General features: G+C 37.7%; 1 protein-coding gene across 1 annotated transcript in view; it reads left to right on the top strand.

Annotated features, from left to right (window-relative positions):
* KIAA1328 (KIAA1328 ortholog) overlaps positions 1–16,373 on the top strand; it is a 419,817-nt gene that overhangs the window by 5,382 nt on the left and 398,062 nt on the right. The window contains exons 3-5 of the mRNA XM_010849781.1: positions 1,779–1,814; positions 2,535–2,677; positions 11,749–11,843. Coding sequence (XP_010848083.1) covers positions 1,779–1,814; positions 2,535–2,677; positions 11,749–11,843 — 274 coding nt within the window. The remainder of the gene's footprint in view (positions 1–1,778; positions 1,815–2,534; positions 2,678–11,748; positions 11,844–16,373) is intronic.

The following is a 16,373-nucleotide window of genomic DNA, read 5'->3' as shown; positions in this document are numbered from 1 at the left end:
AGGTATGGCTAAGTAGGTCCCTCAGTGGCTGGTCCCTTCCAGCTATGAGCAGACTCCTTTGTGGATGGTCTAGAGAAGTGTAGTATGTTTTCCAGGACTCAGTTATGTCAGTCTTTCCATAGGTCATCCTTGGAGATGGAGAATATTCTGCAAATTCATCCCTATTTTATATTTTAACTGAGGACCCTGTCATATGGAGCGTGTCCTGGGTCATCTTGAATTTTTTCCCCTGGGTACTTTTTCCCATGTGTATATTTCCAACAGTGAATAATTAAACAGTAACTGAAGAGTCCCAGAGGATGTAAAAAATGACTCTACTGCTAAAGAATCTGCACAATTTCAGCTTGTAAAGCTTTTGTTTTGGATTAGGTATCAATGACTTTAGAAACGCTCTGCTCCAGTATTAGTTACAGTCAATTTCCTTGGACTAGTGGGGTCTAATTTTTGTTAGTTTACTTGTCTTATGTGCCTCCTGAAATTTTCTGTGTTCATCCCTGATGTCTGAGGGAGTTTAAAGTTTTTAGAGGCACTAGTTACCAGCCAAAATCTTGAAGCTGTGATAGTGCATATGCCGCTGAGGAGAGCTGAACCACCTAGCAGGTCAGACAGTAAGCACCACCATTGTGTTCCTAAATTTCCTTCACGAGTCTAGGCATTTCCAGTCAGCATTCATTGAAAAGATTCCATTTCTAGAATTGGTTCTAAACTGAAAAATATTGGCTTTCTAACATGTTTTATCCACTGTTTTATTCCCATCTGCTCCCAGGAGGAAATAGTTAATAATTGATTTGTCTACAAATTTTGGAAAACAAAGTATTCATAAAGTAACAGAAAACTTTGGACTTTTCTAGGTCATTTGGAAAATAATTGTTTAGACACCTGCTTCCTGGATGTGTAATAGAAGGTTATCAAATGGTAGACATACCTGGATTTAAATCTAGTTCAGAATAAAATTTTATTTCTGAAAAGTAAACTTTATTATATTGGTTTCCTTTCTGTATCAGTGTTCGGCTCAGCTGGTAAAGAATCCGCCTGCGTTGCAGGAGACCTGGGTTTGATCCTTGGGTTGGGCGGATCCCCTGGAGAGGGGAATGGCTACCCACTCCAGTATTCTGGCCTGGAGAATTCCATAGACTGTATAGTCCATGGGGTTGCAAAGAGTTGGACACAACTGAGTGACTTGCACTTTCACCCTTTCAAAATTTCTCCTTTTGAAATTCGAAATAGTTCTTTTTGTCTTAAATTTCTTCCACTTGTTAAATAGCAGGGCTTCTTGAGACATTTCATGAACATACTGTGGAAGAATAAAAAATATTTTTGTGTTTGCATAATTGAGGTGCCCTTAAACAGTATTCTTCAAAGCTAAAACTCATTTTGAAATAACATATTCATGCCTCAGATAACTTGTCAGTTCACCAAAGATGAGCACAATGGAGCATTTAACTCCTTGTTTACAAAAGGAAAGAAAATGAAACTACAGCAGAATTTATAGTGTTGGGTATGTCATTTGGGAATAAGCATGGATAAAACTTTAATGGAACATGGCGTTCCAGCATTTTTACAAAGCAGATAGTTGTGAATATATAAAGATGAACTTTAAAAGATTATTAATTTTGCTACATTTATTTTCATTATATTACTTCCTAGTTTTGTTTTTAAAAGATAGTTACAAACTTCTAGCTCAAAAAAAATTGCAAATTATAGCAGAAGTATAGAACAACAGCATTTGGGTGTTGGATAATCTTTTCTAGTATTTTCCTTTATGTCTTCCTGCATAGTTTCTGATGAAGAACAATCAGTGGTGTATGTTCCAGGTATGATTTTCTATATTAATTTGGTAAACTTCCTTTGCTTCTTAAGAGTTAGAAGAAAATAAAACATTAGGACAAGTTTGTAGGTATAAGTAGATGCAGAACAGTTCATCAGAACATAATTTTTTTTCTTTTTTAATATTTGGTGTGACCCCATTAAGGTTTGAAATATTGCCTTAATTTAGGCTCTGGCTGGCAAGTCAGCTTTTGATGAATTTATAGAATATTTTGTTCATGGATTAAAGAGCAGCAGATTCTTTTCTTACTTTTCATATTCAAATAATAGTCTGAATTTTATATTTCAAAGAAAATGTATAAACTTCATGATGTAGGGTTTATGTAACAGACTGTAAAGTTTACTTATTGTTATGAGATGAGTTGTAAAACTGAACCATTGGAGGCACCCTAATTATGTGAAAATTCAGATTTTTAGTTTCCAGGAAGTTAAGGTATATATGGCATGTTGTAGTTTATTGGTTTTAATGTGATTTACAAATGTTCACATCCCCTTTAAAAAATATTTCAGTTGAATCTCTAATGCATTCAAAACACAGTCTTTTCATGACTCATTATTTATTAACAGAACTTTAAAATGAAGTTTATAAAGAGATTTGCCCATCCGGTACCATACAATAGAGGGTATCAAGGAAAAGTTTGCTAGGGGGAGGTTTAAAAGAATGAAAAGATTTAATTTTGAAATCTTGTTTTGATGGAAATCCTTAGGAATTTCTACAGAAGGAAATATCAGGTCAAGACACAAGATGGTGAATCCAAAAGCTGATGTTAAACTCAAGACCTCCAGGGTGACTACTACTCCAGTCTCCATGGAGTATTTAAAAGGTGCAGGAGATTCAGTTGATGAACAGGTCAGTAATTTCCTTTTTTCTGTTTTTTTTTTTTTCTTATTCTCCAATCTTTATAAATGCTGACCAATAAGTCATTTTTCTGTGCTGGACAATAATTGATAGGTCAGTGTAGAAGAGCCCTTGAAAGAACATTAGATGATCTACAAGTATTTTGAAAAGATACAGAGGATTCAAGGGTGCTTTATTAATATTTAGTATGAATATAAAGTATATATATTACTCAAAGCTTTTGTTCCAGAATGTCCAGGCTTACTTTAAGCCTTAGTTGAGAAATGTTTATTGTCTTCATAAGTTTCAAAAATCTTACATCCTGATCTGTGTGGTGTTAGTAAATCAAATTGACAGCAGTTTTTTTTTCTCTTATTAGGTATTCTTTATGATTTTTGTTCATGTAAATATTTTAGTTGATAAATAACCCTTTGCATATAAGAAAATGCTTTGTTAAAATTAGCCTATATTACTATTATTATTTCCTTCACTTGTCAGATACTATCATGAAGACTTTATTTTTATTGCTCAGTCATTTATTTCTCCCTTGTCTGTCTTTGCCTCTCTAATAGTGTCTCTACATTCCGTTGGTACGTGCTTTGTCTGGTTGGTTTACTTTGCATGTGTACTAAGTCGCTTCAGTCGTGTCCGACTCCTTGCGACCCTGTGGACTGTAGCCTGCCAGGCTCCTCTGTCCATGGGATTCTCCAGCCAAGAATACACGAGTAGGTTGCCATTTCCTTCCCTGTTATTTTACTTTATATTTTGTCTCCTCAACCAGAGGTTAAGCCAGGATTTGACAGTCTTGACTTGTAGGCATCTGCTTTTCCCTGTTTTGTGAGTCAAGTGTTACTGGAACACACCATTCCCTTAACATTCTTTTAATGTTATCTTACTGCCGCTTTCGTATTACAGTGTCAGAGGTGCTGTAAAGCTGTATGCCTGCAAAGACAAAATTATTTACTATTGAACTCTTTATAAAAAATGTTTTTCAATACCTGGTTTATGTTCTTGAGGAAATGTTCAGTGTCTAGTTTTGTTACTTATTTCTCTTGACCCTTGAACAACACAGGTGTTAGGGGTGTTGAACCCCATGCAGTCAAATATCTGCATGTAATTTTTGACTCCTCCAAAACTTCACTAGTAACTTATTGTTGAATGAAAGCTTTGCTGATAACATGGTTAACACATATTTTGAGTGTATATACACTCAATATACATGTATTGTATATTGAGTGTAGAATAGTGTAAAATATACCTGTATTTTACACATTCATGACACACCTAACTTTTTTCTTCATTTGTTTTTATATATTTCTTTAGGCTGTGTGGTTCATTTGCAAGCTTTTTCAAATTGTCTTAAATCTCCTACAAGTTTTCTAATATATTTATTGAAAAAAATCTGCTTATAAATAGACCTGTGCAGTTCAGACTCACATTGTTAAGGGTCAACTGTATCACATTTAGTTGTCTACAGGATTTAACTGTGATTAGCTCAAATCATGCATGGGCTTCCCAGGTGGCTCAGTGGATAGAGAATCCGCCTACCAATGCATGAGATGCAGGAGATGTGGGTTCAGTCCCTGGGTTGGGAAGACCCCTGGAAGAGGAACTGGCAACCCACTCCATTATTCTTGCCTGGAAAATCTCATAAACAGAGGAGCCTGGCAGACTGAAGTCCATGGGGTCACAAAGAGTCAGACATGACTGAGCTCAAAAGGCCTGCTTATGTTGCTTATATCCCCAGTATATCCACTTCACAAAAGCTATTCCCCATTAATCTCAGCTCTTGACAACCGCTAATCTGCTTTTAATCCCTAAATATTTGTCTGTTCTGAATATTTCATATAAATGAAATAATGTACTGCGTGGTCTTTTGTGACTGGCTTCTTTCACTTCAAGGTTCATGTATGTTGTACATGAATCATTGCTTCATTCCTTTTTATGGCTCAGTGCATGTTTTGTTTAACCACCAGTTGAAGGACATTTGGATTGTTACACTTTTTGCCTAATATGAATATGCTCCATCAGCATTCATGTACAGATTTTTGTATGGATTTCTGTTTTCAATTTTCTTGGGTATATATATAGAAGTAGAATTGCTGGGGCATGTAGTAATTCTATGTTTAAGGTTTTGATGTACTGCCAAAGTAGCTATACTATTTTACATTCTACTAGCAATGTTTTGCTAGGAGTTGGACACCACTTACTGACTTCACTTTCACTTTTCACTTTCATGCATTGGAGAAGGAAATGGCAACCCACTCCAGTGTTCTTGCCTGGAGAATCTCAGGGACGGGGGAGCCTGGTGGGCTGCCGTCTGTGGAGTTGCACAGAGTCGGACGTGACTGAATCGACTTAGCAGCAGCAGCAGCAATGTTTCTGCTTTATTGACTATGCCAAAGTCTTTGACTGTGTGGATCACAATAAACTGTGGAAAATTCTGAAAGAGATGGAAATACCAGACCACCTGATCTGCCTCTTGACAAACCTATATGCAGGTCAGGAAGCAACAGTTAGAACTGGACATGGAACAACAGACTGGCTCCAAATAGGAAAAGGAGTATGTCAAGGCTGTATATTGTCACCCTGCTTATTTAACTTATATGCAGAGTACATCATGAGAAATGCTGGGCTTGAAGAAGCACAAGCTGGAATCAAGATTGCTGGGAGAAATATCGATAACCTCAGATATGCAGATGACACCACCCTTATGGCAGAAAGTGAAGAGGAACTAAAGAGCCTCTTGATGAAAGTAAAAGAGGAGAGTGAAAAAGTTGGCCTAAACCTCAACATTCAGAAAACGAAAACCATGGCATCTGGTCCCATCACTTCATGGGAAATAGATGGGGAAACAGTGGAAACAGTGTCAGACTTTATTTTTGGGGGCTCTAAAATCACTGCAGATGCTGACTGCAGCCATGAAATTAAAAGACGCTTACTCCTTGGAAGGAAAGTTATGACCAACGTAGATAGCATATTGCAAAGCAGAGATATTACTTTGCCAACAAAGGTCCATCTAGTCAAGGCTATGGTTTTTCTAGTAGTTATGTATGGATGCGAGAGTTGGACTGTGAAGAAAGCTGAGCACTGAAGAATTGATGCTTTTGAACTGTGGTGTTGGAGAAGACTCTTGAGAGTCCCTTGGATTGCAAGGAGATCCAACCAGTCCATCCTAAAGGAGATCAGTCCTGGGTGTTCATTGGAAGGACTGATGCTGAAGCTGAAACTCCAATACTTTGACCACCTCATGCGAAGAGTTGACTCATTGGAAAAGACTGTGATGCTGGGAGGGATTGGGGGCAGGAGAAGAAGGGGACGCCAGAGGATGAGATGGCTGGATGGCATCACCGACTCGATGGACATGAGTTTGAGTGAACTCCAGGAGTTGGTAATGGACAGGGAGGCCCGGCGTGCTGCGATTCATGGAGTCTCAAGAAGTCGGACACAACTGAGCGACTGAACTGAACTGAGCAATGTATGAGGGTTCTAGATTCTCCACATTCTCACCAACACTTTATATCCATCTTTTTTGTTTATAATTGTAGTGACTTTGAAGTAGTATCTCATGGTTTTGATTTGTATTTTCCTAATGGCCAGTAGTGGGCTTCCCTGGTAGCTCAGATGGTAAAGAATCCACCTGCAGTGCAGGAGACCCAGGTTCAGTCCCTGGGTGGGGAAGATCGCTTGGATAAGGGAATGGCAACCCACTCCAGTATTCTTGCCTGGAGAATTCCATGGACAGAGGGGCCTCGCGGGCTACAGTCTATGGGGTTGCAAAGAGTCAGGTGCAGCTGAGTGACTAAACACACACACACACAGTGGCCAGTAATGATCATCTCTTTATGTGCTTCTTGGCCATTTGTATATGTTCTTTACAGAAATGTCTATTCAGATATTTTTCAGTTTGAGTTATTTGTCTTCTTATTGATGAGTTGTAAGAGTTCTTTATAAATTCCACCTCTGAGTCTCTTATCAGATACAGTATTTGCACATATTTTCTCCCATTCTGTGAGTTGTTTTTTCACTTTTTTATTGGTGTCCTTTGAAGCTTGAATGTTTTAAATTTTGATGAATTTCAACTTACCAATGCTTTTCTTTTATTGCCTGTGCTTTGCTGTCATGTCTAAGAAATCGTTACCTAAACCAAGGTCTCAAAGATTTATACCAATATCTAAGAGCTTTGTACTTTTAGATATTAATTTAAGTTTTGATCCATTTTGATTTAATTTCTGTAGATGGTGTGGGTAGTGACCCAGCTTTATTCTTGTGCATGTGGATTTCATCTTGTCCCAGTATCATTTGTTGCAAAGACTATTTTTTCTTTGTCTTGCCACCCTTGTTGAAAAATCTTTTAACTATAAATGTAAGTGTTTATTTCTGTAATCTCAATTCTATTCCGTTGATCTGTATTTCTATTCTAATACCAATCCACTCTGTTTTAATATATTGTAGCTTGGCAGAAAGTCTTGGAATCAGAAAGTGTAAATAGTCCAAGTTCTTCTTTTTCAAGGTTGTTTTGCCTATAATGGGTCCTTTGCGTTTCCATAGGAATTATGAAATCAGCTTGCCAGTTTCTGCAGAGAGTCAACTTGGGATTTTGGTAGCAATTGTGTTGAATCTTTTTAAAAAAAAAAGTGGAAAAATACAGTTGATGTACAATAATGTGTTAGTTTCAGGTATACATCACAGTGATTCAATTTTATATATATATGTGTTTATAATTATGTATGTGTGTGTATATATATATTTTTTTCTTTTAAGATTCTTTTCCCTTATAGATTATTATAAAATATTGAGTCTAGTTCCCTGTGGTGTACAGTAGGTCCTTATTGGTTATCTGTTTTATATATAATACTCTGTATATGTTAATCCCATAAATTGAATGATTGGGAATCTTTTTTTTATTTTAACTTTTTATACAACTTTAAAGGTTACTTTCCATTTACAGTTACTACAAAATATCGGTTGTATTTCCTGTGCTGCACAGTACATGCCTGAGCCTTACACCCCGTAGTTTGTGTCTCCTACTCTGCTACCCCTACCTTGTGTTGAATCTTTAGATCAGTTTGGCGAGTACTCTCAGCTTCATAATATTGTCTTCCAGACCTTGAATATGGTGTGTAAATTGTCTATTTATTTAAATCTTTAATTTCTTTCAGTGATGTTTTGTTGTTTTCAGTGTACATGCCAAATTTATTTTCAAGTTTTAAGTATTTTATACTTTGTGATGCTACTATTAATGAAATCATTTTCTTAATTTCATTTTTGGATTTTTGACTGCTAGTATATAGAAACATAGTTGATTTTTTATCCTGTAACCTTTCTAAATTAATTTATTTGTTCTAATCTAATAGCTTTTTGGTGATTTTCTTACAATTTCGTATGTACAAGATAGGAAATTATCTATTATGCCTATAATAGATATAATAGATATAGGCATAATTCAAATTATGCCATCTGTGAATAGAGATAGTTTTACATTTGCCTTTTCAGTTTGGATTTCTTTTATTCAGTTGTCTTGTAAAGAGATTTAAAAATGTGACAAACCTTTTTCCAAATCATTTTGTCATACTGATAGTCTTTTGGTTCAGTACCGATTATTGAGGGAACCATTCATTTCTGCTTTGAATTGCCATGATGCTGTTATAAATCAAGGAGATACTTAAGATTTCACTACAAGTCTGGCATCTGTGAGACGAGAAGGAAAGAAAGATTGACAGGGAAGAGCCTCAGACTTCCTTGCAGTCTGAGGTAATATATGAGAGATGTATTATTCTTCCCTTAGTATAGCATAGCATCTTATTTGGTAATCTCTATCTTTAATTTTGTGTTTATCATTCTGTTGTTTCTCTTTATCAGGGGTTGACAAACTATTTCTGTAAAAGGCCAGATGGTAAATGTTTAGCCTTTGTGAGACACATGGCCTCTGTCTTAATTATTTAATTCTGCCATGATAGTGTGGAAAGAGCCATATGTATGTCAGTGTATAAATGAATATGCATGGCTGTGTTTTAATAAACTCTTTTTTTCCAAAAATAAGCTTTGAGCCAGATTTAGCTTGCAGTTGTAGTTTATCAACTGCTGTCTTATATGGTGTAAACACGTATTTGTTTTTTAAACAATGGTGGTGGTGGTTTAGTCACTAAGTTGTGTCCACCTCTTGCAACCCTGATGGACTGTGGCCCACCAGGCTTCTCTGTCCATGGGATTTTCCAGGCAAGAATACTGCAGTGGGTTGCCATTTCCTCCTCCAGGGGATCTTTCCCAATCCAAGGACTGAACCCGAATCTCCTGCATTGCAGGAGGTCTCTTTACTGACTGATCCACCAGGGAATCCCATAGTTTTGTGTATATTACCAACTTTTTATGAATGATCTCATATCATATTGTCTGATTTTTTTTATTCAGTGTTACGTTTCTGAGATTTATTTATGCTGCAAGTTGTCATATTTAATTTCTTTTCACTGATATTTCAATCAGGGTTTACTCAGTTATTTCAACTGAGAGTATGTTTAGTATATAAAAACTTGTTAGACTGGTGCTGGAGAACTGAAAGGCAAAAAAGGCACACTAAGTTACCATGTATGTAATAATGGCAAGACACAGCCACCATCTCTAGAGTTGGGAAAGCAGAACAAGCTGGAATTATTAAAACCTAGAAACTTGGAGGAGGGGCCACTTAGAGCTGAAACTTGGACCTATGATGATGGGGAACTAGCCTAAGGGGTATTGCTGTCTCCAAGGAGACATGACAAAGGCTGGTTCTGTGAGGCCTGGAAGAATTACCAACGGGAATCAGTTGTTCTTGCCAGGGTGAAGATCTCTGGCAGGGGTAACACTGACAGAAACAGAAAGCAATAGGAAGGAATGTGTCCTTTCTTCCTCTCAGAGCCTCTCCTTCTCCCTGTTGGTAGAGCTTAATAGAGAATGGGCTTCCCTGGTGGCTCAGATGGTAAAGAATCCGCCTGCAATGTGGGAGACCTGTGTTCAGTCCCTGGGTTGGCAAGATCCCCTGGAGGAGGGCATGGCAACCCACTCCAGTATTCTTGCCTGGAGATTTCCCATGGACAGGAGGGCCTGGCGGGCTGCAAGTCCATGGGCTCACAAAGAGCTGGACATGACTGAGCGACTAAGCACAGCTTAATAGAGAATCATGTGGCAAAGGAGAATTGAGGTTTCCAGAGCCTCAGCCTCACAAAGCAAAGCAGGGTAGGGTGGGTTTGAAGATGGATGAATGTCAACTAACAATCAGTAGCTGCAGAATTCCATTGTATAAATATACCACAGTTTAACTCTGGTTGACAAACATTTGTGTTTTCAGGTTTTGCCTGAACACAATGCTGCTGAAGTTCTTGCCTATTTGCAAGGCTTTCTTTTTTTTTGTTTACTGAAAATCTCTTAATGGGTTTTCAGCAATTTTTCCCATTGCCAAATCCAGTGACTCCTTTTAATATTCTGTTTTTTGATTATTACCACTGTTAACCCCACATTCTTCTTAAAACTTTTTTCTCCTACAATATTGAATGCTTCCGATCCTCCTTTTGTCTTTTTAGTTACCAGTTTTAATTTATTTTCTTGGATTAGGAGTTGATTTTTAAAAATTAGTATTTTTTCTTAATTTTAAGGAAAATTTTAAAACATAGAAAAATATAAAGAAAATAATAAAAATCTAAACATTATTGATAGCAACATATGGCTGAATTTTAAATTTTTATGTTTTTCTCTGACCTGTGATCCAGACCCACATTTTCAGCTTCCTGCCTAAACATTTTCCCATGAATGTCCTCCTGGCATCTCAAACTGACCATATCTAAAATCTAAAACCAAATCCATTTAATGTTTTGTCTTTTTACCATATCCTGTTTCCCATTTCCTTTTTCTCCCTTATCTTTCCCATCTTTGGCTAACAGTGCTTCCAGGATTCATTTTAGGGGTCTTGGATTATTCTTGGCCACGTGAAGTAATTGGACTAATTTACTTTGTGGTTGCATAAATGGCAATGCCAAGGATTGTTTTTTTAAACATATTCCTTTTACGTGTTACCTACAAGTGAATTCCTAGGTTTCATAGCTTTGATGTTCATGTACTGCTGCTAAGTCACTTCAGTCGTGTCCAACTCTGTGTGACCCCATAGATGGCAGCCAACGTGCTCCCCCATCCCTGGGATTCTCCAGGCAAGAACACTGGAGTGGGTTGCCATTTCCTTCTCCAATGCAGGAAAGTGAAAAGTGAAAGTGAAGTCGCTCAGTCGTGTCCGACTCTTCGAGACCCCATGGACTGCAGCCTACCACGCTCCTCCATCCATGGGATTTTCCAGGCAAGAGTACTGGAAGAGTGCCTTCTCCGTTCATGTACTAGGAGAACTTTTTATAGTATAGGAGGTAGGATAGTACAGTGAGTAAGAACATAGACTGTGGAATCAATGCTTGAATCTCGATTTTGCTAGTTCACTGCTATATTCCTAGGCAAGGTATGTACCCTCACTATAGAACAGGAATAATACCTACCTAATAGCACTGTGGTGAAAATGAAATGGATTAATAAGTATAAAATACTTAGAATATTCACTGGATATAATGGATATAACTGGATATAATAACACTGGATATAACGTTACCTATTATTACTATTACTCTTTGATCTAATACCCTTTGGAATGAACCTTGGGATATATTGAGAGCTTAGACACTGGTGCCTCTGCTGCCAACCTTAATAAACCTTCAAGCAGCCATAGACTGTGGTGTCAGAAGGATTTCAGTATCTTCCATTAGATGTTTGTTTCTGTGACGTTCACCAGGGGAAAGTTGTTTCCTTATTATTCCCTGATACTTAAGCATTTGTGTCTGTGAGTTCTTACTCTGCTTTTCCTGTGTAAATTTCATGATGTCCCCTGGTGGACAGATTGTTCCTTAGCCTGTTTTGAGTTCACAGTAGGTTTAAATGAAATAGGTAGTCTTCTACCAAATAAAAGAGATCCAAGAAATTTCATCCCCTGTGCTAATTTAAAGAAATTTCTTGAAAAGTCTTGAAAGTTGTTTTTTGTGAAAGTTAATCAGAATGATTTTTTTTGTTTGTTTTAGAGTTTCTGCAGGGGAGAAATAAAGAGTGCATCACTGAAGGATTTGTGTCTTGAAGACAAAAGACGCATTGCAAACTTAATTAAAGAACTGGCCAGGTGAGACAAAGCCTTGTATGAAGTGTATTACTATGTGAGAGAGAATATTTTTTTGAAAATAGAAAATTATAAATATGTTCTGATGTCATCCTGTCATTGGTCTTATGGGAACAAAGACTTTTAGGAAAAATAATATTCTGTGGTGCCAAAAAGAAAAGTAGAAAACACACACACACACACACACAAAACATAAAATGGAAAAGAAATAAACAGCCGAACAAACACTCTCCAACTTGTGTTTTCTGGCTTATTTACTTTCCCAGTTGTTTCATAGAAATATCTGCAGCGGTCATGTATCAGGAGGGAACATTTTGAAACTTAGCTCTTCTATTGATGTAGGTTGATATTGTTGTTATTAGAGGCATAGCAATTACTTTTGGTTTTGCTTTAGCATCTGAAACGGAAGAGAACATTCTTTTTATTGTCATCTTTCACAAGAATACTTGTCAGTTTGCTGACTTCTGATAGTTTCAAATAAGGGGTTTTGAATTTTGAGAGAGTTCTTAACTGTTTGGATGTAGTATTCCAGTTTATTAATGATGTGTTTGAAGCATATTTACTTTGTATAATTTTTTCTTAACATACATGTCAAGTTTTGAGATCTTAATAAATGAAGATGTCTGTAGAGGAATATATTAATATAAATTATAAAAATTAAGTTTAGGGGAAGGCCATACCTAAACACTGATAAAATAGTACTCATTTTTATCATTCAATTGTATGTTTGAATATAGTAGGTCTTTTTTCTTCTTTCTTTTTTCTAAATTAAAGATAACTACATGAAGTATTTCATCTTAAGGCCTTAAAATAATGTTTGTAGAGGCTGTTCTAGAAAAACTGAAGTTAAAAATTACCTTATTAAATCATAGAATCATAGGTATAAAAGATGACAAAAGCAGTGATGTTTGGGGGATTAGATTACAGAGTATAAGAATTCAAAGTACTGCCTTAGTCTGAATTTGATATGCCACTTGATTAAGCAGTAACCTCTTTCACTGGAATTCTTTGACTATTCTGCTCCCTGAAGTAGACTTTTCATTATCTCAAGTAGTGTTTTTTATAATGGGAAAACATTTGATTGTTAAACATTTAATTTATGATCATCTTACAAGGCTTTTTTTTTTTTTTTTTACCATGGAGAGGGGTGTGAATGTCCTTACAGCTGTTACAATTAGTTTGACATCATATATTAATGGTCCTGAATTTATTGGAGAAGGAAATGGCAACCCACTCCAGTATTTTTGCCTGGAGAATCCCAGGGACGGAGGAGCCTGGTGGGCTGCTGTCTATGGGGTCGCACAGAGTCAGACACGACTGAGGCGACTTAGCAGCAGCAGCCTTATTGTTCTGATACATGTTCAGCTTCCAGGCTTAGCGAACTCTTGACATCTTAGAGCATATTGTTTTGGTTTCAGTAAACTTCTGCTTTCTAGCAAAGTGTAAGATTCTTGGTAGAGTGTCAGTGTTTTAGTACAAGATTACTACAAATTTGACTGCTAAAAACCCCCATTACCACTATCAGTTCAAGTCAGTAGATGAGTCATGTCTAACTCTTTGCGACCCTGTGGTCTGCAGCCAGGGTTCCCCGTCCAGCACCAACTCCTGGAGCTTGCTCAGACTCATGTCCGTTGAGTCAGTGATGCCATCCAACCATCTCATCCTCTGTCATTCCCTTCTCCTCCTGCTGTCAATATTTCCCAGCATCAGGGTCTTTTCCAGTGTGTCAGTTCTTCGCATCAGGTGGCCAAAGTATTGGAGTTTCAGCTTCAGCATCATTCCTTCCAATGAATATTCAGGACAGATTTCCTTTGATTTGATTGGTTTGATTTCCTTGCAGTCCAAGGGACTCTCAAGAGTCTTCTCCAACACCACAGTTCAAAAGTGTCAATTCTTCGGCGTTCAGCTTTCTTTATGGTCCAACTCTCACATCCATACGTGACTTCTGGGAAAACCATATCTTTGACTAGATGGACCTTTGTCAGCAAAGTATTCTCTCTGCTTTTTAATATTCCATCTAGAAGGCAATGGCACCCCACTCCAGTACTCTTGCCTGGAAAATCCCATGGACAGAGGAGCCTGGTAGGCTGCAGACCATGGGGTCGCAAAGAGTTGGACACGACTGAGTGACTTCACTTTTACTTTTCCCTTTCATGCACTGGAGAAGGAAACGGCAACCCTCTCCAGTGTTCTTGCCTGGAGAATCCCAGGGATGGGGGAGGCTGGTGGGCCACCGTCTATGGGGTCGCACAGAGTCGGACATGACTGAAGCGACTTAGCAGCAGCGGCAGCAGCAGGTAGGTCATAGCTATTAATTTCATGGGTGCAGCCACCACCTGCAGTGATTTTGGAGCCCAAGGAAATAATGTCTGTCATTGTTTCCATTGTTTCCCCATCATTTTGCCATGAAGTGTTGGGACCAGATGCCCTGATCTTAGTTTTCTGAATGTTGAGTTTTAAGCCAACTTTTTCACTCTCTTCACTTTCATCAAGAGGCTCTTCCGTTCCTTTTTGCTAATTACACCATAAGAATGGTGTCATCTGTATATCTGAGGTTATTGATATTTGTCCCAGCAATCTTGATTCCAGCTTGTACTTCAGCCAGGCCAGCATTTCACATGATGTACTCTGCATATAAGTTAAATAAGCAGGGTGACGGTATGCAGCCTTGACATACTCCTTTCCCAATTTGGAACTAGTCTGTTGTTCCATGTCCAGTTCTAACTGTTTCTTCTTGACCTGAATACAGCTTTCTCAGGAGGCAAGTAAGGTGTTCTGTTATTCCCATCTCTTTAAGAATTTTCCACAGTTTGTTGTGATCCACACAGTCAAGGGCTTTGGCGTAGTGTTTAAAGCAGAAGTAGATATTTCTCTGAAATTTCTTGTTGTTTCTCTGATCCAGTGGATGTTGGCAATTTGATCCCTGGTTCCTTAGGCTTTTCTAAATTCAGCTTGAACATCTGAACATTCTCGGTTCAAGTGCTGTTGAAGCCTGGCTTGAAGACTTTTGAGCATTACTTTGCTAGCATGTGAAATGCGTGCAATTGTGTGGTACTTTGAACATTCCTTGGCATTGCCTTTCTTTGAGATTCAAATGAAAACTGACCTTTTCCAGTTCTGTGGCCACTGCTGAGTTTTCCAAATTTGCTGACATATTGAGTGCAGCACTTTCACAGTATCATCTTTTAGTACTTGAAATTGCTCAGCTGGAATTCCATCACTTCTACTAGCTTTATTCATAGTGATGATTCCAAAGGCCCACTTGATGTCAGACTCCAGGATGTCTGGCTCTCATTGTGATTATCTTGGTCATAAAGATCTTTTTTGTATAGTTCTTTTGTGTATTCTTGCCACCTCTTCTTAATATCTCTGCTTCTGTTAGGTCCATACCATTTCTGTCCTTTATTGTGCCCGTCTTTGCATGAAATGTTCCCTTGGTATCTCTAATTTTCTTGAAGGGATCGCTAGTCTTTCCAATTCTATTGTTTTCCTCTATTTCTTTACATTGATTACTTAGGAAGGCTTTATCTCTCCTTGCTATTCTTTGGAACTCTGCATTCAGATGAGTATATTTTTCTTTATCTCCTTTGCATTTAGGTTCTCTTCTTTTCTCAGCTATTTGTAAGTCCTCCTCAGAGAACCATTTTGCCTTTTTGCATTTCTTTTTCTTGGGGATGGTTTTCATCACTGCTTCCTGTACAATGTCACGAACCTCTTTCCATAGTTCTTCAGGCATTCTGTCTATCAGATCTAATCCCTTGAATCTATTTCTCACTTCCACTGTATTATTGTAGGAATATGATTTAAGTCATACCTGAATGGTCTAGTGGGTTTTCCCTACTTTCTTCAATTTAAATCTGAATTTGAAGTAAGGAATTCATGATCTGAGCCACTGTAAGCTCCCAATCTTGCTTTTGCTGACTGTGTAGAGCTTCTCCATCTTTGGCTACAAAGAATATAATCGATCTGATTTCAGTGTTGACCATCTGGTGACGTCCATGTGTAGAGTCATCTCTTATGTTGTTGGAAGAGGGTATTTGCTTTGACCAGTGCATTCACTTGGCAAAACTCTGTTAACCTTTGCCCTGCTTCGTTTTGTACTTCAAAGTCAAACTTGCCTGTTACTCCAGGTATCTCTTGACTTCCTACTTTTGCATTCCAGTCCCCTATGATGACAAGGACATCTTTTTGTTATTGTTGTTAGTTCTAGAAGGTCTTGTCAGTCATCATAGAGCTGTTCAACTTCAGCATTACTGGTTGGGTTATAGACTTGGATTACTGTGATATTGAATGGTTTGCCTTGGAAATGAACAGAGATCCTTCTGTCATTTTTGAGATTGCACCCAAGTACTGCATTTCAAACTCTTTCGTTGACTATGAGAGCTATTCCATTTCTTCTAAGGGATTCTTGCCCACAGTAGTAGAGCGCAATTGTGCCATAGTTTGAGCATTCTTTGGCATTGCCTTTCTTTGGGATTGGAATGAAAACTGACCTTTTCCAGTCCTGTGGCCACTGCTGAGTTTTCCAAATTT

The sequence above is a fragment of the Bison bison genome, unplaced genomic scaffold (genome assembly GCF_000754665.1).
Source record: "Bison bison bison isolate TAMUID 2011002044 unplaced genomic scaffold, Bison_UMD1.0 scf7180017864286, whole genome shotgun sequence".
Lineage (NCBI taxonomy): Eukaryota > Metazoa > Chordata > Mammalia > Artiodactyla > Bovidae > Bison > Bison bison.
This window is presented reverse-complemented; position numbering and strand designations above follow the sequence as displayed.